The 25,806-nt window shown below is 42.1% G+C and overlaps 1 protein-coding gene across 2 annotated transcripts in view; it reads left to right on the top strand.

Annotated features, from left to right (window-relative positions):
* The window catches only part of EIF5B (eukaryotic translation initiation factor 5B), a 70,058-nt gene extending 49,020 nt beyond the window's left edge, over positions 1-21,038 (top strand). Inside the window, exons 13-24 of one of the 2 annotated variants that reach the window (XM_030570467.1) lie at positions 3,203-3,270; positions 4,709-4,850; positions 7,003-7,134; positions 7,784-7,966; positions 8,091-8,252; positions 11,027-11,158; positions 16,996-17,127; positions 17,233-17,309; positions 17,432-17,596; positions 18,452-18,590; positions 19,259-19,420; positions 20,269-21,038. In XM_030570467.1, the coding sequence (XP_030426327.1) occupies positions 3,203-3,270; positions 4,709-4,850; positions 7,003-7,134; positions 7,784-7,966; positions 8,091-8,252; positions 11,027-11,158; positions 16,996-17,127; positions 17,233-17,309; positions 17,432-17,596; positions 18,452-18,590; positions 19,259-19,420; positions 20,269-20,376 (1,602 nt within the window). In that variant the 3' untranslated portion in view covers positions 20,377-21,038. Of the gene's footprint in view, positions 1-3,202; positions 3,271-4,708; positions 4,851-7,002; positions 7,135-7,783; positions 7,967-8,090; positions 8,253-11,026; positions 11,159-12,992; positions 13,084-16,995; positions 17,128-17,232; positions 17,310-17,431; positions 17,597-18,451; positions 18,591-19,258; positions 19,421-20,268 lie in introns of those variants that run through there. The other variant, XM_030570471.1, reaches the window with a different exon arrangement.
* Positions 21,039-25,806: the final 4,768 nt, after the last annotated feature.

Below are 25,806 nucleotides of genomic sequence, written 5' to 3'. Positions count from 1 at the left end.
AACTCCTAAGGAAGTGATCCTTCATCTTATCAAGCTCAGAGTGGTTTGTTATGTTTGCCAGCACTTCCTGACCCACATCAGGGATTTCCCCATCAGAATAAAACTGCTGCATATCACACCACAAAGAGATCTCAGAGGTTTATCTACCAGGACTGCAGAACGCAGTGGCGAACTCCCTCAACTGGCACTTCCATCTCAGTCCTGAGTGGGAGCTGAAAAGCAGCACGTAGCAAGGCCCTCACTAAGACACAGACAGACCAGTCTCACCCAGCTAGTTCCGGGCCCAGAGCCCAGCCCCACAACCCTCACAGAGAACAATCAGCAGATGGATCAGCCACAACTGGGAGGAATGGTAGATACGATGGAGGGTAGGGATAGGATACAGAGGGACCTAGACAAATTAGAGGATTGGGCCAAAAGAAACCTGATGAGGTTCAACAAGGACAAGTGCGGAGTCCTGTACTTAAGACGGAAGCATCCCATTCACTGTTACAGACTAGGGACCAAATGGCTAGGAAGCAGTTCTGCAGAAAAGGACCTAGCTAGATGAGTCAATAGTGTGCCCTTGTTGCCAAGAAGGCTAACGGCATTTGGGCTGTATAAGTAGGGGCATTGCCAGCAGATCGAGGGACGTGATCATTCCCCTCTATTCGACATTGGTGAGGCCTCATCTGGAGTACTGTGTCCAGTTTTGGGCGCCACACTACAAGAAGGCTGTGGAAAAATTGGAAAGAGTCCAGTGGAGGGCAACAAAAATGATTAGGGGGCTAGAGCACATGACTTATGAGGAGAGGCTGAGGGAACTGGGATTGTTTAGTCTGCAGAAGAGAAGAATGAGGAGGGATTTGATAGCTGCTTTCAGCTACCTGAAAGGGAGGATGGATCTAGACTGTTCTCAGTGGTACCAGATGGCAGAACAAGGAGTAATGGTCTCAAGTTGCAGTGGGGGAGGTTTAGGTTGGATATTAGGGGAAAAAACTTTCACTAGGATGGTGGTGAAGCACTGGAATGGGTTACCTAGGGAGGTGATGGAATCTCCTTCCTTAGAGGTTTTTAAGGTCAGGCTTGACAAAGCCCTGGCTGGGATGATCTAGTTGGGGATTGGTCTTGCTTTGAGCAGGCGCTTGGACTAGATGACCTCCTGAGGTCCCTTCCAACCTTGATATTGTATGATTCTATGTTCCGAGGGATGCATTTTACTTGGGTTGATCTGGTGATGGCTGTCTCTGCGACACCATCCAATACAAAGTGCAGATGATTCTGTTTGAGAGGAGGGCACAGCTGCAACTCAGCAGGAGATGTTCTAGTCATTCCTTGGCCTTGAATTTTGCTATAGGCTTATCCCTCAAGGCCATTACTGCTCAAGGTCCTAAACCAACTGAAACAGGAGAAATTAGTAGTCATCCTCATAGCACTGCTGTGGCAGAGAGAGGTGTGGTTACCAGAACACGTGTGCATGTCTTGACAGCTGCTTCTTCACCTTCTGGTATCAGCAGATCTCTTCACTGAGGAGTCAAGATCCGTACCCCTTCCAACCTCTTGGCGCTTCTACTCAAGAACATCCTCCTAGATGGCTCTCTGGTGTAGAACAAGACCGCTCTCCAGTGATACAAAGAGTACTACTTCATAGCTTAAAACCTTCAAGAAGGAAAACTTACTTGCAGAAGTGGAAACACTTCTCAGCTTGGTACAGCCACTTTCTATACTTACTTTCGAGTGCTGCCTGGCATGCATTCTTGATTGCCTGTTGAATTTAAAAACCACAGGAATTGTTGCTGAGTTTAACTGAGGTTCACCAAGTTGCCGTCGCTGATTTTCATTGTCCCTCATTGAGGAGTTTTCAGTCTTCATCACACTTCCACTACCAGGTTTATTATAGGCCTGTTCAATCTTTTCCTTCCTGTCAAGGAGCCAGCTCTACCATGGGACCTCAACTTAGCCTCCATTTGAACATATGGGGCATTGTTCCCTCCTCCATTTGTCCCTCAGACCTTGTTCCTTGTCTTCATCTCGGCCAGAAGGATAAGAACCCTGATGGGTGACTCACTGTGCATGGTGTTCTGTCATGATAAAGTGACACTCTGTTCACTTCCACACTTCTTTTCTAATGTTTCTTCAGAATTCCACATTTTAATCAGGAGATTCGTCTACCAGTGTTTTAGCCCAAGCCTCGCTCTTCAAGAGATGAAGCAAGCCTCCATAGACTGGATGTAAGAAACGCTGTCACCTTTTAGCTTGACAGAACTAAGTCATTTAGGACTTCTCCTAGGGTCTTCATCTCTGTCGTGGAATTCATGAAAGGGCCCCCAATCTCTACCCAAAGACTGTCCAAATGAGTTGAAGATGCATCTTAACCTGTTATAAAACTGCGAGGACTTGTCCCTCTTCTAGGCTGATTGCCTATTCCACCAGGGCTCAGTCTACCGCTGTGACCCTATTGAAAATGTACCTGTCTCAGACATCTGCAAAGCAGCTACCTGGTCTTCACTGTACAAATTTTCTCAGCACTGCACTATTATGCTTGCCTCCAGTGCTGGTACACCTTTTGGTGGTGCTGTTTTGTCGTCTGTAATGGATCTGCCTCCTCGGTACCCTCCTCCGTAATTGATGTACTGCTCAGGAATCTCCTGAAGTGGGGTATCCATAGGGACACTACCTGAAAAAAGGAAGGTTACTTACCTTGTAGAGTGACTGGAGTTCTTTGAGATGTGTGTCCCTATGGGTGCTCCACTAGCCACCCTCCTTCCCCTCTGCCATAATCGTCTCGCTGAGCTTTTGTGGTTCAGAAGGAATTGGAGTGGCAGGGAATCTGCCCCCCTCTCCCCACCATATACCCTTGTACCAGAGCATGAGGCCATCTAGAGCACAGGCACGGACACTGCTGACAAAATTTCTGGTAAGAGTGCACGGTGCACACGCATTCTGAATTAGGCACACAGAGTAGGACAAATCTCAAAGACCTCTAGTTACTGTACAAGGCAAGTAACCTCTCCTTATATGATGTCATTTTGAGTGTCCTTTACCCAACTGGCTTTGCTTTTATCATGACATGATGGCATTCTTAAGAGCTGTTGGTAAGGGTGTTGGCCCTTCTTAAAATACTTAGTTGGATATTTGAAATCTATTACTACTGTTGAGGTTCTAAATTAAGTTTATTTTCTTACATAATTTTCTCAAGATGGCTAATATTTGAAAATGTTAGTTTGACAGAGAGAACGTAAAAATTCCAGGAATGCTGATAATTGATACTCCAGGACATGAGTCTTTCAGGTAACTTTTTCTATTGTTATGTGGTGAAGGGTCTTGTTAATAACTGATCATAAGACTTAACTGTTAATATAGGCATAGGTACTTAACTGAATTATAGAATTTAGGATGAATCTGCTACTCACTGTATATCTTTACACTTTTAAAAAAAAATCATTTTTGTATCTGACAAGGGATATGCCTTGATTTACATTTGCATTTTGTATCTAGCTAATCACTTGTGGATGAAACGTGTATATAATTTTCCCATCCGTGGTCAAACTGTTCTATTTAGAAAAGCATGTAAAGGCAATCTTTATCTTTGAATAGTGAATATAAAAACTTAACTGGGAGAAAACAGTGCTTATCTGTGAAATGTAACTTAAGTGTTTAGGGAAAAGACTTTTTCCCATCTTAGTCTCTAGATAAGTAGTCAGTGACCTAAATTTTGGCTTGTTATAGAGCCTAAATGAGTTTGGATGTTGGTGATTATGAAAGCTAACTTTCTTAAAAGGTCTCCTATATATTTTACGTATTAATTCAGGATCCTAATGAATCTCTAATGAAAACTTAACATAAACGGGATTACGGTTGGTTAAATGTGATATCCTCCAACAACACCCTTGCAGGCTATGTAATGCCAGGTTATAGAACACCTTTTAGCTGTACTCCAATACCTACGCAGCCCATTCCTGTAGATGATCACAGACTCAGCATCTTTATAGCAAACTTCCTTCTGCTCCAGCAGATGAATAATGTACTACATGTAACAAGTGTACATAACCTCAGTTATAAGCTCAGCAACATAAGGAAACAATCAGCATCGACATGTGAATAAGTTAATTGTGCAGTGTGTTAACTTTCTGAGGGAAGTAGGAGGAATTGACCTTTCGGTTAACATGGTTAGAGACTGAAGATATAATAAATCTGCATGGATTACCTGAACTTCATTTATTGCTAGGGTATTAAAGAATACAATCAGTGCAGTCTCTGCCCGTACTTAAATTCAAAACTGAATTACAGTGATCTGATTTAGGACCTGTAGAGCAATTTTCAATCACTTTCTTAATAATCTTGCTCAAAAAGAATAAGTTAGAAAAAGTGTGATAGCTAATATTGTTTGCTGATTGAGTATTACACCTCCCAATAGGTTTGCCTACAAATTCTTCCACAAATGTATTCTTTTGTTATTGGACTTGGACTTATAGAAACACTCCATAATATGTTTTAGAAGTGATCCTCTATGAATGGCATATAGCTTTCATGTCATTTAATCAGTCTTCCTAGTTCTTGGGAATAGTGAGTAATGTGGCAGCGTCTTAATGAAAATCAAAAGATTTTCACTTCTTGTTGGGTAAACATCAGTTGATCCTGATGTTAAAAGAAATAATAATTTCTAATAAAATTATGGAATATTCTGATTAACTGTATGAATGACATTCTTTTTTTCCCAATGCCACAGCAACCTAAGAAATCGAGGAAGCTCACTTTGTGATATTGCTATTCTAGTAGTTGATATCATGCATGGTTTAGAGCCCCAGACAATTGAATCTATAAACCTGCTGAAATCCAAGAAATGTCCCTTTATCGTAGCGCTCAACAAGGTAAGATGGCCTTTCAAAGATTTATTTAGAAAATTCAGTATCTAATACATACTGTGCTATTTTGTCTGTTAAATTAATTGTGTTTATGAACAGTGCCATCAAACCACTGTAAGAGCTGAAGCTGTGGCTTGTAGTTGTCTTTCTGTTGACTTTCATCTTTTCTGTAAATGAAACTGAGAATAATTATAAGATTTTCATAGACTTTGCAGCGCAGTTTAAGGAGTCTCCTTAAAGAAATTTTTATTATTCAGTTCATCTAATGGCTCCTTTGTGTCGTTCACATTACTGGAAATTGTTCTTCAATCATTCTGTAATATACTTAGATGAATTGGTTGGGTGATACCTTGTCTTCTCTTTTTTACCTTGTAAAATTGAAAGATGGAGTATGATTCTGCTCCCCTTTTAACTATTTATTTAGTGTTTGCATAGTCGTCTAGCCAAGCGATGGCATCTTCTGAGTTGGGTCTTCTAAACTAACCACAGAAGTTGTTTGAGACAGGTTTCAGTGTCACAGCAGAACACTGAGCAAATTTAAATACATTGTAAGGACTGGTTTCAAGTACTACAGCATTAGGTGACAAAGTGTAGAGGAAAAATATGTTAATGTAATTAATTTGTGTTTAAAATGGAATAGTTGGCCAGCATTTTCAGGTATGCTGATAGACATTTTGATTTCTTACAAAATAAAGATTAAAAAACCACTTCAATATATAAGTTTCAATTTAAATATTTGTATAGAAAAGAAAAACTAAGACACTACGGAAACCCTGATGTTACAGCTCTCATGTACATATTAAAGTTGGTTATATAGATGGTGCTGAGAAAACGAAGTTGTGTTCGGATCGCTTTGCCATAATTATGCGACACACCGGCAGTCTCTTTTTTATTTTTATTTTTTTTAATGGGTGTTAATGCATACTGCAAAAGAACTGCATTACGATTTCAAAGTATTAAGTAAATATTAAGAATTAAGGATGGCAGGGAGTTGAGAAACCTTTGTGCAATTACTGAAAGGACTTTTGTCTACTGGTTGGGAGCTGGCGATGAGAGAGGTTTGACCTTGAAAGTGTTTTAAACCTTAATTATGGAGGCCCTCAAATCTTACTTTTTTTTTAAACACCTCCATGTTGCGTCTGTTCTGTAAAGTGCCTAGGGACATGGTCCTTTTCTCAATGAGCTCCGTAGTCTAATTTTTAGATGTGATGCCATGTGCGAGGGTTAAAAAAGGTAAAGAGTGATGAAGATTATCACAGCAATAGAATCATGTTACTCAGTGTAGGTATGTGTACTACTTTATGGCCCAGTTAAAAAGGTCTTAATACGTACCTTTTATGAGCATTGTGGAAGAAGCAAATCTTAAGTAGAGATTTGAATGAAATGACCATAATGCCTTGCGCTAAACATAACCTACTTACTTTAAAACTTACTTTGGGAATTACCCTAAATTCTGTAATGTCTTTTTATTGTTTTTGATGCCTGTTCTGAACACTTCTTCTTTAAAAAAAACAAATTGCCATTGATATTGACTCAGTTTCTGTTGTGCTGTTGCAGTTGCAGGAAAGGAGTTCTAACTTCAACAAAAAGCTTTTAAAATACATTTTGAGAAATAGTTAAATATCCTTTAGGCCAGGGCTTTGTGTATCCTTTCTTTACTGTATATAAACACCAAGAACATTTCATTAAAACAAAACAAAAAAGTCATGACTTAAGAGAGTCATGTTCTTGGGAAGCTGGAAGACTAAAATCTTTTCCCACTTGTTTTGTCTCAAACTTGATGCAATACATGTAATTAAACTACCTTTTCATTATAAAAACACTTTGTACATGTATCAAAAGTCCAAGTTTAACAGTCTGAGGTTTAAAAAAACCTTAATTATTACACTCAGGAAATATTCTCCAGTACTGTTTGTTTTTCCATTACAATACTGGATACGTGTATGTTGGAAGTCTTTTTATCTTTGAAACATACACATGACTACTAGGATAAATTGGCATCTAGAAACTATGGTCATTAATACTTAAATATTTCTTATAAGTTATTCATATGTAAGGCGGGTCATAAATGACAGTTGACTTCTGTAGGCATAACCCAGGAATGCACTTCTGAACATTGCAAGACATGACATAACTGTATTAAAATTGTATTTTCAAGATTGATAGGTTATATGACTGGAAAAAAAGCCCTGATACAGATGTAGCTACCACATTAAAGAAACAGAAGAAAAACACAAAAGATGAATTTGAGGAACGTGCAAAAGCTATCATAGTGGAATTTGCACAACAGGTAGGTTGGATTATTACATTTTTTTCTGTTAACAGAAGTGAAAATAGGTGGACAACTTCTGAAAGCCTGACTCACAAGGCAAGCCAAAGAGTGTGATATTCAGACCATAAGAAATCTGTGTATTTTCTAACCCTTTATCAGTGTGTTAATCATTTATATAAATTGAAACTAAAGTAGAAAACCTGTGCTTTATTTTGATTAGAGATCACTTTCTCTACTCCCATTCCAGTCCTGGGGCACTTTGTTGAGAATGCAGAGTCAGCAAGAACAGAGTGGATTTTCTATATACTCTCTCCTCATTTGAATCACCTGAGAGAAACTATGTCTCCTCCCTTTTTAATTCAGACTAGTGTGATTGTGTTCCAGCAATACTTAGTTTTCACAGCTGCTCACTGGTCACACAGAAACTGCCTATAAGCTAAAATACAGAAACTAGCTTTATAGGATTTACTCACATTTTGAGTGTCTGTTGCCTTCTTTTGTGCTTTAAAGTGTGAAATTATAGATTGCATTATTAAGATGTTGCTGAAATGAAACTGACTTGAATTCAGGATTTGAAAAATGTGGTAGAACCGTTTGGTCTCTTGTTACATGCTATTACTGTTGATTGTGGTAATTTTCCATGTAACTGTCCTGTTCCTGGTTCTAGGGCTTGAATGCTGCTTTGTTCTATGAGAATAAGGATCCCCGCACTTTTGTTTCTCTGGTACCTACCTCTGCTCACACTGGGGATGGCATGGGGAGTCTGATAGCCCTTCTTGTTGATTTGACGCAAACCATGCTGAACAAGAGACTGGCCCAATGTGAGGAACTGAGAGCTCAGGTTATGGAGGTAAGTCAGTGTCTGTGCTTTAGAATATTTGTCTAGCAATCTTTTTTTCCTTTTTGTGGCTGATAAACTGAGTTGAAATGCAAGTATTTAACTTTTTTTTTCCTCTCTCCCTCCCATCTCTTAGGTCAAAGCACTTCCAGGCATGGGAACTACCATAGATGTAATTTTGATTAATGGACGTCTGAAGGAGGGTGATACCATTATTGTTCCTGGAGTAGAAGGTCCTATAGTAACTCAGATTCGAGGTCTTCTGCTGCCTCCTCCTATGAAGGAACTACGAGTTAAGGTATGGGAACAGCATGTGCAGGTGGCATTTTAGGGAAGTCTTAAGAATTAGAATAAAAGATTAGAATAAGGGAGAAACCCAGAGAAGTATTCAATACATGTTGCATCACAGTAAAAAGTTTCCAAAGATGATCCAATTAAAATGAGAAGGGGTAATAAATGGAAGAAGTTGCGAGTTTCAGTGCATCCATACCTCCCATAGATGTGTCTAATTGTGGAAATGGTTCAGGACAAGGATCAAAGAGTAACCACACAAATGTATATTAACAAGCATCAAGGTTTATGCATAATGGATAGACATGGAAGGGAGACGTCTTGTAAAATGCATACAAAACCCATAGAAAGACTTCTTAAAAAAACGACATTCAAATATAGAGTGAAATTACTGAACCAATGAATCAGTAATTTATGGTGTTTGGTGCCAGGTGTCCTGAGACGAGATGAATGAAACCCTTGCATAGTGCTGCAGCAGGCTTCAGGAGGGTAGGAGACTGGGCCAGCCTGATCTCACTAGGATTGCGTAGACAGGGAGGTTAGAATCTTGGCTTCTGGATCATTCTGAAAGGAGGAGGAGAGCCACAGAAGTGAAAAGTTGATTTATGAGAGGAGGAAGAGAAGAAGCTTGAACCTGATAAGGAGCAGAAGAGCTTTTCTCTGTTACTCTACTTGAAATGATGGCAGTAAGAGTCTGGAGAATTTCATAGACCTAAGGCCAGACGAACCATTATGACGCACTAGTCTTCCCTTTTGCATAACACAATCATAAACATTTCTCAGATTAAAATCCAGATCTTGAGTCCCAGTCCAGAAGCTTAGCAATAGGACCGTCTTTTCTTTTGTTGGGGAAGTATGTCCTTGCAGGGCTCTGTGATCCTGGGGGCTTCACAGAGCTGGACACTATAATAGGGCAAGCTGGTAAATCTGGATTTTAGCACCCACCTTGGCATTCCATTTTCAGTCTTGCATGATGATGCCCCACTGTGGTGACCACACAATCCTGGCTGTGTTAAAAATGGTGTTGCAGAGGAAGGAAGAAGTCTGAATAGAATCTGACAACACTAATAGGGCCTTTTGGGTCTAGTTGTAGTAGGGAGATCAGGCACCTGGTCCAGGTTCACCTGGACACCCACGCAGATTGAGTAGCAATGCAGATGGCTACAACAATTCTCTTGGGGGCCCTATGAAGTGCTAGGTCAGCTTTCCTGTCCTTGGTGTCCGGTGGTACTGCTGTTGGCCTGTAAGGGCTAGACTGGATACTAAGCAGGGGCGGCTCTGTTTTTTGGCCCCCCAAGCACAGCAGTCAGGCGGCCTTTGGCGGCTTTTCTGCGGGAGGTTCGCTGGTCATGTGGATTTGACAGTGGTTCTGCGGGTTATCTACTGGTCCCACGCCTTTGATGTACTCATGCCCAATTGCCGCTGAAACTGCGGGACTGGCGGACCTCCTGCAGAAACACCGCCGAAGGCTGCTTGACTGCCACCCTCAGAGCAACTGGCAGGCTGCCCCCTGCGGTTTGCTGCCCGAGGCACACGCTTGCTGCATTGGTGCCTGGAGCCGCCCCTGATACTAAGGTGCCTCTGTGTCATTCTCAGGGCAAGGTACTGTTTGATTCATCTGCAGTTGCTGGGTATCTGCTTACTGGGGGTGTGTGAACTGAAGGCACATCTGGGCACATGCTTCCTTGTGTTTAAAATCAAGGGTAAATTTTTGCCTCTGTCCCATTTTCAGAGTGCACTTAGGAGCTTGAATCTTACTGAGAATCTGGACTCCTTAGCTCTTATCACTTCATGAGGGGTCCAATGGTAAATTGGGTCTCTAGCAGGTTAGGGTCACCTAGAGAAACTTCATCAGCCTTGAGATAGGAGATGAATTTGGATGCCTCCAGAGAGCTTGAAAGGGTGGGGTGTTTGTGGGGTTAGGGAGCTGTAGTGGAATCGCCAGGGAAGGTGGAGACCTTACAGAGGTAATGGATCCCGACACTGACTTGTTGGTCTCTTCAAGCTGAGACTGTGAAATGCCTTGCTGTAGGGAGGGTCTGGGTAGGAGAGGGATCTACAAGATTACTCTAGGCTGTGGAGGGACGGTGCTGGAGCTTCAGGGAGATGAGCGAGGGGAGATACCAGTGTGTTGCTATCAGGAAAGAGGCCGTTAGGAAGGGCTGCCTACTTTCCTCATCGAAGACCACCTACTCTTCAGTCATGCTGAGTATGTGGGGGTTGGGGGCAGAGGCAGTCCAGCCTCAGAGCCCTTGTAGACTCTTTGTAGAGTGCTGTCTGGTGTGCTTCCCTCCTCTTCCCCCCACCAAAAACAAAACAAAACTAAATCTGCCAGAAGCAGGGGACTTGCTGTTAGAGAGAGTCTGTGCTGCTCTGTTTTCTGTCTGCTCTTTTCTGGGATTCCTTTTCCTTTTCTCTTGGGCCTTTTCTTTAGTTCTGGGCTTAAAAGAGAGGCAAGAGGAAGAAGTAAGGAGAGAGCAGCTGGACATGCAAACTGAGGCACACGCTCCCCACTTCAGGGAATTGGAGGCCAAGAAAATCTGGAAGAAGTGGGAACAGACCTGAGCCACCTTTGTGCTACAGGGCTTGATTGTCAGAGTCTGTGCCTTCTTGTTTGCTCGTGCAGCCATAAAATTAGGCATCTTTGACTCTCTTTATTGATAGCATGGGAAAAGAGGGAAATATGACCAGATGATCTGCTGAGTAGCTAAATCCCTGTTGTCTGCTGCTAAAGAACATCCATATGAACTCGTAAATTTAATATTTTTCTTTCTTCTTCAGAACCAGTATGAAAAACACAAAGAAGTTATTGCAGCCCAGGGTGTAAAGATTCTTGGGAAAGACTTGGAGAAAACATTGGCTGGTTTGCCCCTGCTTGTGGCTCATAAAGAGGATGAGATCCCAGTTCTTAAGGTGAGGCATTGCTGAACATATACAATTCCAGTAGGATCTATACTGGAATGCCAGGTAACATGAAATCCACTGAATAATTAAAAGTAACAGAATGAAAATCTTTTCAACAGGAATTTTTAACCTGTTAAAATGTTGAAACTTCAGCATGCAGGAAATGTAGCCATTTTGGTTGTATCTAAAACAATTTTCGTAATATGATAGTTTTGTGTTAACGCTATAACCTGTAACTGTAGCACAGTGGAATTTTTTAGTGTTTCCATGATATTTTTTACCAGGTAGAAAATTAGCTTACTGGAGTCTGATTCTGAGATTAAGTTATTAAAAACCAAACTGTCCAGTTTGTATGTATAGTTATTGTTTTGGGACCTATAGTAATCTGGATCTATTTTATTAAAATTAGTGATTACCCAAAATACAAATTTGTTCTTTACATTAGTGAGATTAGAATACTTGAATTTACAGAACTGACTTCAGCATATGTTAGGACAGGAGTAGGCAACCTATGGCAGGAGTGCCGAAGGCGGTACGCAAGCTGATTTTCAGTGGCACTCACACTATCCGGGTCCTGGCCACTGGTCCAGGGGGCTCTGCATTTTAATTTAATTTTAAATGAAGCTTCTTAAACATTTTAGAAACCTTATTTACTTTACATATAACAATAGTTTAATTATATATTATAGACTTATAGAAAGAGACCTTCTAAAAATGTTAAAATGTGTTACTGGCACGTGAAATCTTAAATCAGAGTGAATAAATGAAGACTTGGCACACCACTTCTGAAAGGTGGCCGACCTCTATGTTAAGAAGTACTACACAAGAGAAACTTAGTGAGGACTTTTCCTATGCATGTTTAATTGTTTCGTGTCCTTGTACTAATATAGCTGTACTACAGTTCTGGATGAGCTGCTTTTAGTTGTCTGGATCAAAAATCCGCTTTTCAAAAACTTCGTCCCATCAAATGATATAAATGGACTGCCTCAGTGATTTAATCACATAACTTCCAGAACTGTCCACTTTAATATTAATTTAAAAACAAATGTTAAATTCATATTCCATAAAATCATAAAATTCTGACTAGCATATGTGTATATAGAAAATCTTCCATGCAGTGACCATCTGAGCACTCCCCAGAATTAAGGGGACAAAGATTTGTGTCTATCAAGGAACTGGACTGCATGTTTAATATTGCAGGAAGCCTGGGCAGGAGTCGGTATTTTGCTCTGAATTTAATGAGCTGGTCTTTTCTAGTCTGTTTTATGTAATACGTAATTTGTTTGCTCAGTATATTGTACCACAAAGGGTATTTAAAAATATCTGCTAACCAAGATTTTAGGGGTCTCTGCTTTTGTGGCTGATCAGAAAGGAGTAGCTTTGTTTTCTTACACTAGTGAAGATGCTATAGGTAGCTGACAATCACATTCTGCCTATATTGCCTGATCATCAATCTCAACAGTAGCGACTATTACTGTATTAGGAAGGAGAGAGCAGTGGGTTGAAGAAAAGAGTTACTTGCCTGTATTGTAACTGGTGTTCTTTGAGTTATGAGGGCAGATATGTATTCCACTCAGAGGTGCATGTGCACAGTGCACAAAAACTGGACAATTTTTTGCCTAGCAGTACTCGTATGGGCAGTGCTCGCTCTCCTTCCCCTCATGGTTATATAAAGGCACCACCCCAACTCCTCTTAGTTACTTTGCACCAAAATCCCCAGCTGGAGACTCCGATGCAGAGGGGTGGAGCATGGGTTGTGGAATACATGTCTGCACCCACATCTCGAAGAGCAGACATTACAATACAGGTAAGTAACTGTCTCTTCTTCTTTGAATGGTTGCAGGCATGTATTCCAGTCAGGTGATTCACAAGCAGTTCCAGCAGGAGATGAGCTTGGAGTCTCTTTAAATAGTGAGTGCAGAAGTGCATTCCCAGAGTTTGCATCAGATCTCGATGCCATGGTGATAACAGCATGTCTAGCAAAAGTATGCACAGAAGACCACATCGTAGCCCTGCAGGTATCTATTACTGAGACATTGCTAAGAAATGCAGCGCTGTGACCTGAGCTCTTGTTGAATGAGCCTGCAGTGACTGTGGAGGCATCATCTGAGCCCCTTCATAAGCTGTGGTAATGCACAGTTATTCGCTTGGAACAATCCAGAGGGGAAAGCCAGCCCCTGGTAGTGATGGCCAGTGACAAGGAATCTGAGGAACTTCCTGTGGTCTGGGAAGATTGTCATTTGAAAATAAATGTTCTGAAGACAGAGCATGACAGCGCTGAGAAGAGGGGTGAGAGGTGAAAAGCTTTTACGGGAGGGAAAAATGTGTTTGAGAACAGCTGCCCTAGAGTACGCAAGATTTGTACCTGCTGTAACAGCAGTGTTTCGTGAGAGGAGTCCCTGGAGGATGGGGTAGAGGGATGGGAGGGGAGAATGGCTAGCAACTGAATGACATAACCCAGTTCCACAGTGCTTAGAACTCATCTGTCCATAATTGTCATCTCCCAAGCACCGTAGAAGTGAGACAGCCTGTCCCCAAATACCTGGGGCATAGGTGTGACATTGAGAACTGAGGTGCTGCTCTCAAAACAGTGGTCAAACAGACTGTCTGGCTGAAGAAGGCCATTTGACTAAATGTAGACCAAAAAGGTTTCCTCCTCAGTGACTTATGCCCCTTTCTGGGGAAATCTTGCTGCCTTACAGAGGGTAGGAAGGCTGATGGAAATATTGCTCAGAATGATATTGCTGTTGGTTCCCAAAACGCTGTCCATGTGGCTGGGTATAAATTCCCAACGAGCATAGGGTTCCCAAGAGTCTTTGAAAGAATGTAATGTCTCATCCGTTTTCTCTGAGGGTAGGAAGTGACCATCAAATGGCAAGTCCACTATATGCTTTGTTGAATCTTAGGCACTGTGCCAGAGTTTTGTACCATGAGATTCTTCTAATAGTTACAGCCAAGGCCATGAGCCTGGATGAATCATCTGCTATATCCAGGACTGATTGTAAAGATGTTATGGCCACTAAATGACCTTCCATAAGAAAGGCCTTGAACTTCTCCCTGGAGGATTCTGGTAACGTGTCTACAAATTTGGTGTCCAGTTCATAAAATCATATTTTGATAAGTCTGTTGGTTTGCAATATGCGTCTGCAAAGAGGAAGTCAGATAGCTTTCTCCCCATCAAATCTAGCCTTTTGAACTCTTGAGACATGAATGTATTTCTTCACTGTCTCACTCACTCATTTGCTGCTGTAACAACCAGGGAATTGGGAGCTGGATGGGTGAAATAGGATTTCAAGTCCTGCACTGGGATATAATCTCTCTTATCAGTGCACTTTGCTGTGGGCATTAACAAAGCTAGGGTACTCTGTAAGATTTAGCAGGCTCTAATGTTGCTTCGTTTATTGGGAGGGCAGCTCTCCCAGAAGCCAGTGGCTGGAGGATATCCACCAACGTATGCATATTTTCCTGCACAAACTTGACCTGAATACCTCAGACTGATGGCATGCATCTGAACAGATCCTGATGTGATCTGTAGTCCTCTGGAACTGGAGGAGACAAGGACTGAAGTACCACTTCGTCATCGGTGCTGAAGAGGACGAGGTAGCTGGGGCCAGTGGAATCCTTTGTGGAATGACATCCGACTCTCCCAAAGGTTCAGGATGTCGTCATGCAGAGGGACTGCAGGACAGGTGGTTTAATTGGGGAGCCTACTGGAGGTACAGGTGGTGTCATTCTAGAGCAGGGGTGGGCAAACTACGAGCTGCGTCAGATATTTTAATCTGGCCCTTGAGCTCCGGCTGGGGAGCACGGTCTTGGGCTTACCCTGTCCCACCCTGGCTCTCCAGCCAGGTAGTGGGATCAGGGGTTTGACCTGCTCTGTGCATCCCATGGCTCCACACGGTTCCCAGAAGCAGCGGCATGTCCCCTCTGTCTCCTACACATAGGGGCAATCAGAGGGCTCCACATGCTGCCCCTGCCCCAAGCACCACCCCTGCAGCTCCCATTGGCTGGGAACCGTGGCCAATGGAAGGTGCAGGGGTGGTGCCTGGGGGGACAGGGCAGCGCGCAGGACCTGGTAGGGGGACATGCCGCTGCTTCCGGACGCTGCAGAGGTGGTACTTGCGGGTGGGTCAGCGTGCAGAGCTGCCTGGCCGCGCCTCCACGTAGGAGCTGTTGGGAAGATATGCTGCTGGGAGATGCTTGAGGTAAGCACTGCCTGGAGCCTGCACCCCAATCCCCCTCCCGTGCCCCTACCCCAACCCTGGTTCCCCCAGCCCCACTCCAGAGCCTGCATCCCCAGCCGGAGCCCTCCTGTGGCAACTCCTGACCAAGATACCAAGTGTCCTGCACTATCCATGGCCCGACCCCACAGTGGCATCAGTACGAAAGGAACAGTTGATGGCTTTTTGAATACCGGGACCAGTTCCGAACTTATACTGGGCCCCAAAAGAGGCATATCGGTATCAAAATGAAGCTGGTCCCAGGCCAGCAGACGCAGACTGCGTCATAGTCTGTATCAGTACCACGGATTCAATCCATGTCAACGATACGTCAGTTTCAGCAGGAAACTGCCACCAAACCCAGGAGAGCTGAGGACTCAGCAAATGATGCCACTGCAGCTGTATTACCCTGAATAAGCAGTGAAACAGACAGGCGGGGACAGCAGGTCTGCTGCTTGATAGGCAGTCAGAGTGAAGACTGACAGTGCTGTCATCTCTGCCAAGGGTACCAATCTTAAAGGGCACCCCTGAGGTGGTACTGGAATCAATGGTACAGATTCTTCCTGATCCTACCTCGGTACCAGAGATTGGGTCCTGCTCTGTCCTGCATACTGGGAGACTCCTGGTGCTAGTTGGTACTTCTCTTAGGTGGAGCAGATGATCTCCCTGACCTCTGAAACAACCACACACTGTTTTGTGGCTTCTTTTTCTCAGGGGACCTGATGAAGGGGCAGTCCCTGTTTTTGTGTTTTTTTGCCTCTGGGTGAGTACTCCAAGCTCGTTCTAGAAGCACCAGTCCATACTGGCTGCGGCAGTCCCACATTGAGGCAGGCCTCGTTGGCTGCTTGAGAAGGTGCTGTTTTAATTCTAAGTCTCTAGCTACCTGGGTCGTCCTTTTTAAAGGACTTACATATAGAGCATCTTTCTTTAAAGTGCCCTTCCCCAAGACACAATACACTTCTGGTGTGGGAATCATTTAGGGGATAACCGCCCCATGCAAAAGGCAATATTTAAACCCTGATGAGGGCATCCCACTGGGAGATACTACCTAACCCTAGTTAAGGGTACTAACTATAACGATATACAAAGATGATGCATAAAAGAAAAAGCACACTAGGGGTTCAGACTCCAGCTGTGGGTGGTGAAAAGGAACTGAGGGTGGGGTTGGGGCAGTGTTGCCCTCATATAGTCATGGGAGGGCTTATGAGGGGAGGGAAGCAAGCACTGCCCCAGGGCAAAATTTTCTAGCTTTGGTGCGCTGGGTGTGCACACACCTGAGTGGAATACGTGTCTGCAAACACCTGAAGAAGATAGACTCTTTCAATAATAATGCAAAACCTACCTTTTTGCAAAATCTTCAAGTGATTTGGTAGGACTTCATGGTCCAGAGATTCTTCTAGCTATATTGGAGGGGGAGAAGAAACTTCTCCGTATACTGACAGAAACATCAGTTAGTTTAGCCATGGAGTGGTGGAGCAGATGGCCAATTATATAAGTTGGCACATGGTGTCGAGATACCATATTGATGGGTGCATTGTAACACCGTGGATGGATAGAGGAGTTTTGAAGCTTAGCTGGTTATTGTAGCTTGGTAAGATTGCTAAAACTTGCTTTTTCTTTTTAAAGGATGAGTTAATACATGAACTGAAGCAAACGCTGAATGCTATCAAGTTGGAAGAGAAAGGTGTTTATGTCCAGGCCTCTACATTAGGCTCTTTGGAGGCGCTACTTGAATTTCTTAAGACATCAGAAGTGCCAGTAAGTACTTGATAGAACGAAAATATTAGAAAGTTATGGTCTGAAATACTCTGTTCATCTAACTGAAGAAGAGCAGGATAGTCATTTATTGCTTTTCCCCTACAGTATGCTGGAATTAACATAGGTCCTGTCCATAAAAAGGATGTTATGAAGGCATCAGTTATGCTGGAACATGATCCTCAGTAAGTAACTTTTTCTTATGCTGTTGTGCTCATTACAACATATGGTAAAATTTCCAACTGTTACTTGTTCTGTAGGCTACGTCACAGCTGATTTTTATTTATTTATTTATTGAAACTTGCAGGTATGCAGTAATTCTGGCATTTGATGTGAGGATTGAACGAGATGCCCAGGAAATGGCTGATAGTTTAGGAGTTCGAATTTTTAGTGCAGAAATAATTTATCACTTATTTGATGCCTTTACAAAATACAGGCAAGACTACAAAAAACAGAAACAGGAAGAGTTCAAGTAAGTGAGAGTTGTCCTTATTTGGAGGCTTTCAAACTTGTGTAATCTCTAATGAAATGAAAAGCATACATTGAATGCATATTTCTGTTAAGCATGGAGTTCTTCTCATGAAGTTCTAGTGAGGTACTGGAGTCAACGGGAGGGTGATCTCCAACCTCCACGCAGAATTCCCTCAGGAGTATGGGGTTTTGGAATCCTTTCTGCTTGCTCAAGTGACAAAAACAATTTAACTATTCTTTTTGCAGATTCAGGAAAGCAATGCCTGAGTGAATTGGGTTTTATTGCTTCTTGCACATTTTATGCACTTGTTAACCAAGTTCCAGTTTGTGACTATTTCTGACCTTGGTTAAACAAATACGGCCCCATCCAAAGCTTGTAGAGGTGAACTGAGAGCAGCATTTGACCTGCAGAATCCATATTGCTGATGTTGTGCGAACAAGCAAGAACCCAGCTTGCCTCTCAGATCTCAAATCGAGTTTGCAGGGCTAGCAGTTAAAAAGATGGATATTTTTATTTGTGTAATGAGTAAATTTCTGGGGATCATTGTGACAAACATGAGACCTTTGCAATGTTATTTCTACTTTTTGTTTTTGAGAACTGCATTTTAATCAGTATTCTTATAGTTATTTTCATTTGTTCTTATTGGTTGTTGAAGCTAGTCAAAATAAAGCTCACACAAGCTACTCTCCTATATGATCTGCTTCGACTAGAAAGGTTCAGAATTTGTTCACATTCAGTGAATATTCTCCTCTGAAATAATTATAAATGTCTAAAGTGTGTATATGTGGGAGAAGGTCCAAACATAACAGCGTGATATACAATATTTCAAAATGCCTCTTCTCTGTCATTTCTTAGGCATATAGCAGTATTTCCTTGCAAGATGAAAATACTTCCCCAGTTTATTTTCAACTCTCGTGACCCAATAGTGATGGGTGTAGTGGTGGAAGCAGGCCAGGTGAAGCAGGGGACTCTCATGTGTGTACCTAGCAAAAATGTAAGTAAGCGTTCTCATCTTTCTACTATGAGCATAATAAGAGTTTTGGCCTGATGAAGTTGACAGGACAACATTCAGTTCCCTCAAAAGCTGCTATATATGCATCCCAAAAGGACAGAATCTCTGTGGGAGCTGCGCGCTCCCCTAAAATGAGCCTCCTTTCTAAGGATAGGCCAGTGTTGGAGCATGGCCTGGAGTGAACATATGTGCCTGTGCTGGATGATGTAACCTTGGGCTGTAGCAGAGATAAGAAGCAGGTTGAGAGAGGCCGCATTACTAGAGTCCTCTCCCAGCACAGTTCCTGTGGTGCAGCACTACATTGTAGTGATGAAAACTCAGTTCTTGCCAGCTAGCAGCAGGAAGAAGTAAACTCACCTTTTAAAAAAAAAAAAAGTAACTAAGTTACATCTTCCAAATCAGTTTTAAAACCAGGTTTCTGATACTTCAGGAGTTCTAGAGGTGAACGTAAATGTGTGTGTGTTGCTCTCTCATTGTAGTAAAATGCTGAGAGAGCTACTGGAGGGATGTATTACGGTAGCAGTCTTGAAAGTAAATTTTCTATATTCTATGCATCTATGAGAAGCCCCAGAATGGTGGTGGGATTTGGGGAAAGCCGTGTGGACTGAAGTTCCTTTGGGATGTGTAACAGCTTCTATGTTGTGTTACAGTTTGTTGAAATTGGAATAGTTACAAGTATTGAGGTGAACCACAAACAAGTGGATGTTGCAAAAAAGGGCCAAGAAGTCTGTGTGAAAATAGAACCTATTCCTGGTGAATCGCCTAAAATGTATGGACGACACTTTGAAGCGACAGATATCCTAGTCAGTAAGGTAAAAATTTCCTAGCAGAGACTTGCACTTTTTTTAAGGCTGGTGGCGTGTTGGTAACTTGGCTTGAAGTGGAGGTTGGATGTGAAAGCCTGAGGAATTCTAAAATTCTCAGCACTGGCCCCCCATGCTAGTGGGGCCCACTGACTACTGATTGCACGGCATGTGTAGTACAGCTCAGCTTCTCGCAGAAATCTGGATTTCCTGACTGACATTAGTGGCACTGACAGTGACTCTTGCAGTACTGCTATTAAGAATGCAAATTGGTGTCACCAAAGGAATGAAACACTAAATAGATCTTGCATCATCCTTCCGAGACTGAGGAAGTAAGTTAGCTAAGAGCAAAGGATGGTAGGGGAGAGGCCCATTTGTTCAGTGTGGTGAATGAATGCATACAGCATTCTGTAGTGCGTCACTTTCTTTGTACAGCTTTGCCCAGTTAGTACTCTGGACAGAACTGCCAGGATGTTCAATACTAGCTGCTGAAGTTTGTCTGTTGTGGCGGGCAAGGTATAAACACTGACAATTCATTGACTCTGATCTCATATTTTTAAAACTACTTTATTGGCATTACAGTAAGTATGAAGTCCCATTGTTTTAGGCACTATGCAAACATAGTGAAACTCTTTGCCCCGACCAGTTTACAATCTGGACAAGATAGGCAAAGGATGAGGAGGGGAAACTGAGGCAAAGTGGATTGCCCACGTAGACAGCAGGTTGGGGAAAAGTTGGTACTAGAACCCTGATTTCCTCACACCTAGCCTAGTGCCCTATTGTCTAGACCACATTACCTTAAATATTTTGGGGAATAAAACACTTGTTTCTAATATTCATATGTTGTATACTTGCAGATTAGTCGTCAGTCAATTGATGCCCTGAAGAACTGGTTCAGAGATGAAATGCAGAAGTCTGACTGGCAGCTTATTGTAGAACTGAAGAAAGTGTTTGAAATAATTTAGGCTTTTTTTTTTTTAAAGCAATGGGCAGGCTGGAATATTACTCACTATTCCTGTTCTAAAAACCGCCAACAAAGTCAGAGTATTGAAGAGACTGTTGGACTTACGTTTGGTAGGAAAATATGTGGATAAAATGTTTTCCATGAGAAACCAAGAAACTTACACTGGTTTGACAGTGGTCAATTTACATGTCCCCACGGTTCCACTGTGCCTATTCACCTCTCCCATGGCCCTTCCCTTTTAGTGGCTGCTGTTTTAAAGTTTGCCCTTTCCCACCTCCCTAATCAACAAATAAATAAAAATTGAATTTTTATTACAGAACTAAAACTTTCACTTTTATATTGATATCAGTACTGCAGTATTTGATTTAACCAAGCTTTTGCAGACTTTGGTTCTCGGACATGTTTGATGTAAGAAATACTTCTTTATTTATGCATACCTCACTCTCTTTGATTTCCCTCCCCCTCCCCATTCTTCTGCTTTGTGCCTATAGGAATTTTTTAAAATAGAAAATTAGGTGATCAGATATTTCGGTATTTGCTTTGTGTGAAACAATGATGTAAAGCATAGTTGGCCACCTTTAATTGCTTGTACAGTTCATGAAAGTCAACTTAATCTGTAATCATTACAAAGCAGAGCCACAAATAAAGGAAATGGACATATTAGCCCTTTTGTTAGAATTTGTTTCAATAAGTAAAGCATCTGTTGATGGGCTTTTCTGTAAAAGTGAAGTTTACATCTGTTGTACCAACCGATTAGGTAACAGAATTTTACAGGTCCATCATTTTAAAGAAGGAAACCATCCGATCTCTCTCCTGTGGTGCTGCCAGCATCCGCTCACAAAGAAGAAAAAAACCCATGGTTAAATAAAATGTTCCTGGTTTAGTTTTGGAAATCTGGTATTAACAGCCCCACACCATGTGCTGTAATGCCAGAGGAGCTCTGATAGAAATAACTTTGGTTAGAAATTTTGTTTTTTTGCCATTATTCAGAATGTGCTAAGTAGGCATAACAGCATGTCCTGATAGGCAGACAAAGCAAACATGTGCTTTATCTCCAGTGGCTGAGCCAAACTTTTAGGTGTTGCAGCAAAGTTATTGACTGACTGGTTCAACAGCTGGGCACTTGATGGCAGATTCACCCTGTGAAGACCCAACAAGAGGGATGCCATTTTAGATTTGGTTTTGGTGACTAGTAAGGACCTCATAGAAGACATGGTTGTAGGGGACAACCTTGGTTCGAGTGTTCATGAGCTAATTCAGTTCAAACTAGATGGAAGGATAAACAAAAATAGATCTGGGACTAGGGTTTTTGATTTCAAAAGGGCTAACTTTAAAGAAGTAAAGAAATTAGTTAGGGAAGTGGATTGGACTGAAGAACTCGTGGATCTGAAGGTGGAGGAGGCCTGGAATTACTTCAAGTCAAAGTTGCAGAAACTATCAGAAGCCTGCATCCCAAGAAAGGGGAAAAAATTCATAGGCAGGAGTTGTAGACCAAACTGGATGAGCAAGCATCTCAGAGAGGTGATTAAGAAAAAGCAGAAAGCCTACAAGGAGTGGAAGATGGGAGGGATTAGCAAGGAAAGCTGCCTTATTGAGGTCAGAACATGTAGGGATAAAGTGGGGGAGAGGTCAAAAGCCATGTAGAGTTGGACCTTGCAAAGGGAATTAAAACCAATAGTAAAAGTTCTATAGCCATATAAATAAGAAAACAAAGAAAGAAGTGGGACTGCTAAACACTGAGGATGGAGTGGAGGTTAAAGATAATCTAGGCATGGCCCAATATTTAAACAAATACTTTGCCTCAGTCTTTAATGAGGATCTTAGGTATAATGGTAGCATGACAAATAGGAAGGAGGATAGGGAGGTAGATATTACCACATCTGAGGTGGAAGCCAAACTCAAACAGCTTAATGGGACGACATCAGGGGGCCCAGATTATTTTCATCCAAGAACATTAAAGGAATTAGCACATGAAATTGCAAGCTCACTAGCAAGAATTTTTAATGAATCTGTAAACTCAGGGGTTGTACCGTACAACTGGAAAATTGCTAACGTAGTTCCTATCTTTAAAGAAAGGAAAGAAAAATGATCCAGGCAACTACAGGCCTGTCAGTTTGACATCTCTAGTATGCAAGCAAGGTCTTGGAAAAAATTTTGAAGGAGAAAGTAGTCAAGGACATTGAGGTCAATGGTAATTGAGACAAAATACAACATGGTTTTACAAAAGGTAGATCGTGCCAAACCAACCTGATCTCCTTCTTTGAGAAGGTAACAGATTTTCTAGACAAAGGAAATGCAGTAGCTCTAATTTACTTTGATTTCAGTAAGGCATTTGACACAGTTCCACATGGGGAATTATTAGTTAAAGATGGGGATCAATATGAAAACTGAAAGGTGGATAAGGAACTGGTTAAAGGGGAGACTACAATGGGTCATACTGAAAGGTGACTTGTCAGGCTGGAGGGAGGTTACTAGTGGAGTTCCTCAGGGATTGGTTTTGGGACCAATCATATTTAATCTTTTTATTACTGACCTTGGCACAAAAAGTGGGAATGTGCTAATAAAGTTTGTGGATGACACAGAGCTGGGAGGTATTGCTAACACAGAGAAGGACCGGGATATCATACAGGATGATCTGGATGACCTTGTAAACTGAAGTAATAGGATGAAATTTAATAGTGAAAAGTGCAAGGTCATGCATTTAGGGATTAATAACAAGAATTTTGGTTATAAATTGGGGAAACATCAATTGAAGTAACAGGAGGAAAAGGACCTCAGATTATTGGTTGATCACAGGATGACTACGAGCCGCCAATGTGATATGGCCGTTAAAAAAGCTAATGCAGTCTTGGGATGCATCAGGCAAGGTATTTCCAGCAAAGATAAGGAGGTGTTTGTACCTTTATACAAGGCTCTGGTGAGCCCTCATCTGGAATAGTGAGTGCAGTTCTGATCTCCCATGTTTAAGAAGGATGAATTCAAACTGGAACAGGTACAGAGACGGGCTACTAGGATGATCCAAGGAATGGAAAAACCTGTCTTATGAAAGGAGACGCAAAAGAGCTTGGCTTGTTTAGCCTAACCAAAAGAAGACTGAGGGGAGATATGATTGCTCTTTATAAATATATCAGAGGGATAAATATCAGGGAGGGGAAAAGCCTTATTTAAACTTAATACCAGTGTGGGCTCAAGAAGACATGGATATAAACTGAACACTAGGAAGTTTAGACTTGAAATTAGATGGTTTCTAACCATTAGAGGAGTGAAATTCTGGAACAGCCTTCCAAGAGCAGTAGTGGGGGCAAAAGACATATCTGGCTTCAGAACTAAGCTTGATAAGTTTATGGAGGGGATGGTATGATGGGCTAGCCTAATTTTGGCAATTAATTTGGCAACTTACTTACCTGGTGATAACCAAAGATCAGTATGCCCAGTGGTCTGCGATGAGATGTTAGATGGGATGGGATCTGAGTTATTACAGAGAATTATTTCCTCGATGCTGGCTGGGGAGTCTTGCCCACATGCTCACGGTTTAGCTGATCACTATATTTGGGGTTGGGAAGGAATTTTCCTCTAGGGCAGATTGGCAGAGGCCCTGGAGGTTTTTCACCTTCCTCTGCAGCATGGGGCACTTGCTGGAGGATTTGCTACAGCTTGAGGACTTCAATAACTCAGACATGGGGTTTGTTACAGGAGTGGGTGGGTGAAATTCTGTGGCCTGCACTGTGCAGGCTGTCAGACCTTAAAGCCTATGAGTCTAAAATGCACCTGCTAATTTTGACTGTGGGGTAGATGGAAATAAGTCTATTGTAGGTAGCCTTGATTTTGTTCCCCTTAAAGGACATTCAACTCAGTGTTAGATCTAGCCTAGATCAGCTAGAATTTTTTTCAGCTGTTGCTGAATATATAGACTTGGCTTTATAAGATTTTAGCTGAGTGTTTCTGGCACAATGTAAATATGAGAATGTGACTTGTACATGCATAGTGTCAGCACATTCCTAAAACTAACTTGAAATATAGAATCCCACATTCCAGTTTGAAATTCACTGTTCAGAGGAAAGCTGCTATGTAACCACCTGTTAAACAAATTCAAGTGGCAGTAATATAGTTCAAAGCCATCTTTTGCTTTTAACTGTGATTTTTGATCTCAGTCTTAAAGGCCCTCACATTTTTGCTAGTGGAACTATCTTCTGAAGATTGAGCTCTGGCTGGATTGCCCTTCTCCCTTCTCTTCCCCCCCTCCCCTTTTTTTTTTTAAAAGAGTTGGAGGAGCTCCAGTTACAGGAGCTCCAGTTACAGGGCATCTTGGTTTAACTACTCTGTTCCCTGACACATTATTTTGGACTATGGTGGCTTGAACAAAAATGCATTAGTCATCAGTAGACCCAGAAGCAAGCACCTTTTAATAATTAAAAGGTGGAACACCATCAATAAAAAAAAGACCGTCGGGACATTCAAGCTCACTTCTGGAAAGGGCTACATTTCATTATGGTCTGAGTTTGGTAAAATTAAAGATCTGTCCACCCCTCAGTCCAGTGGCTCTCCTACTGGTGACATTGGGTGTGTTTTCATAAAGATGAGTATAGACTGACCTTTAGTAACAGGTTCCCCTTCCTCCCCCATGTCATCTGTTCTGTAAGTGTTCTTTGAGATCTGTTACCACCTGTCCATTCCACTCTTGGTGTGTGCATGGGCCTAGGGCACTAGCATAGGAAATGTTTCCCTTAGCGGTACCTGTAGGGGCAGTGAATGCACCTTGTGCTGCTCTGCAATGCTATAAAGGAGTGGAGAGACCCTTGATCTCTCCTCTCAGTTCCTTCTTACCAGACAGCCTTAGATATGCATAGGAAGGAGGGTGGGTCATGGAACGAACATGGGCAACAGCCCAAAACACAGTTACAGGTTAGTAACCATTTTTTCTTTGAGTAGTTGCACATGTCCATTCCACTTCTGGATTGACCTGCATGTGAGTGGCCTCTATCTGAACAACAGCTGAAGGAACACACAAATCTGGCATTCTTCTAGATTGCTGAGAGATGAAAAAGCAAAAGTAAGTGCTAAAGATCAAGTTCCAGCTCTACAACTCTCTGGTACAGGTGCTTGAGGTAGAAAGTGCATTTTTAAAAAAAAAATCAGTTGCTGTAGCCTAACAGCTTGGTCAGCAGAGTTAAATTGGCTATGGAGTAGTAGCACACACACCTATACAAAAGGAAATCCACAATGAAAGTCAACTTCACCACAAACACCAGAGCCCAGATGACGAGTCTAGGGCGTCTGGCTCAGGACCCCCAAGATGGACTTGGCAGAAAGTCACTGATTTCTGTGCTAACAAGTTTATTTTACGCTGTGTCCCCATCAACTAATAAACCTTCTGTTTTACTAGCTGGCTGACAATCATGTCTGACTGCAGGGTTGAGGTGCAGGACCCTCT

The sequence above is a fragment of the Gopherus evgoodei genome, chromosome 1 (assembly GCF_007399415.2).
Source record: "Gopherus evgoodei ecotype Sinaloan lineage chromosome 1, rGopEvg1_v1.p, whole genome shotgun sequence".
Taxonomy (NCBI): Eukaryota; Metazoa; Chordata; order Testudines; family Testudinidae; genus Gopherus; species Gopherus evgoodei.
Note: the sequence above shows the minus strand (reverse complement) of the source record. Positions and strands in the feature narration are given on the sequence as shown.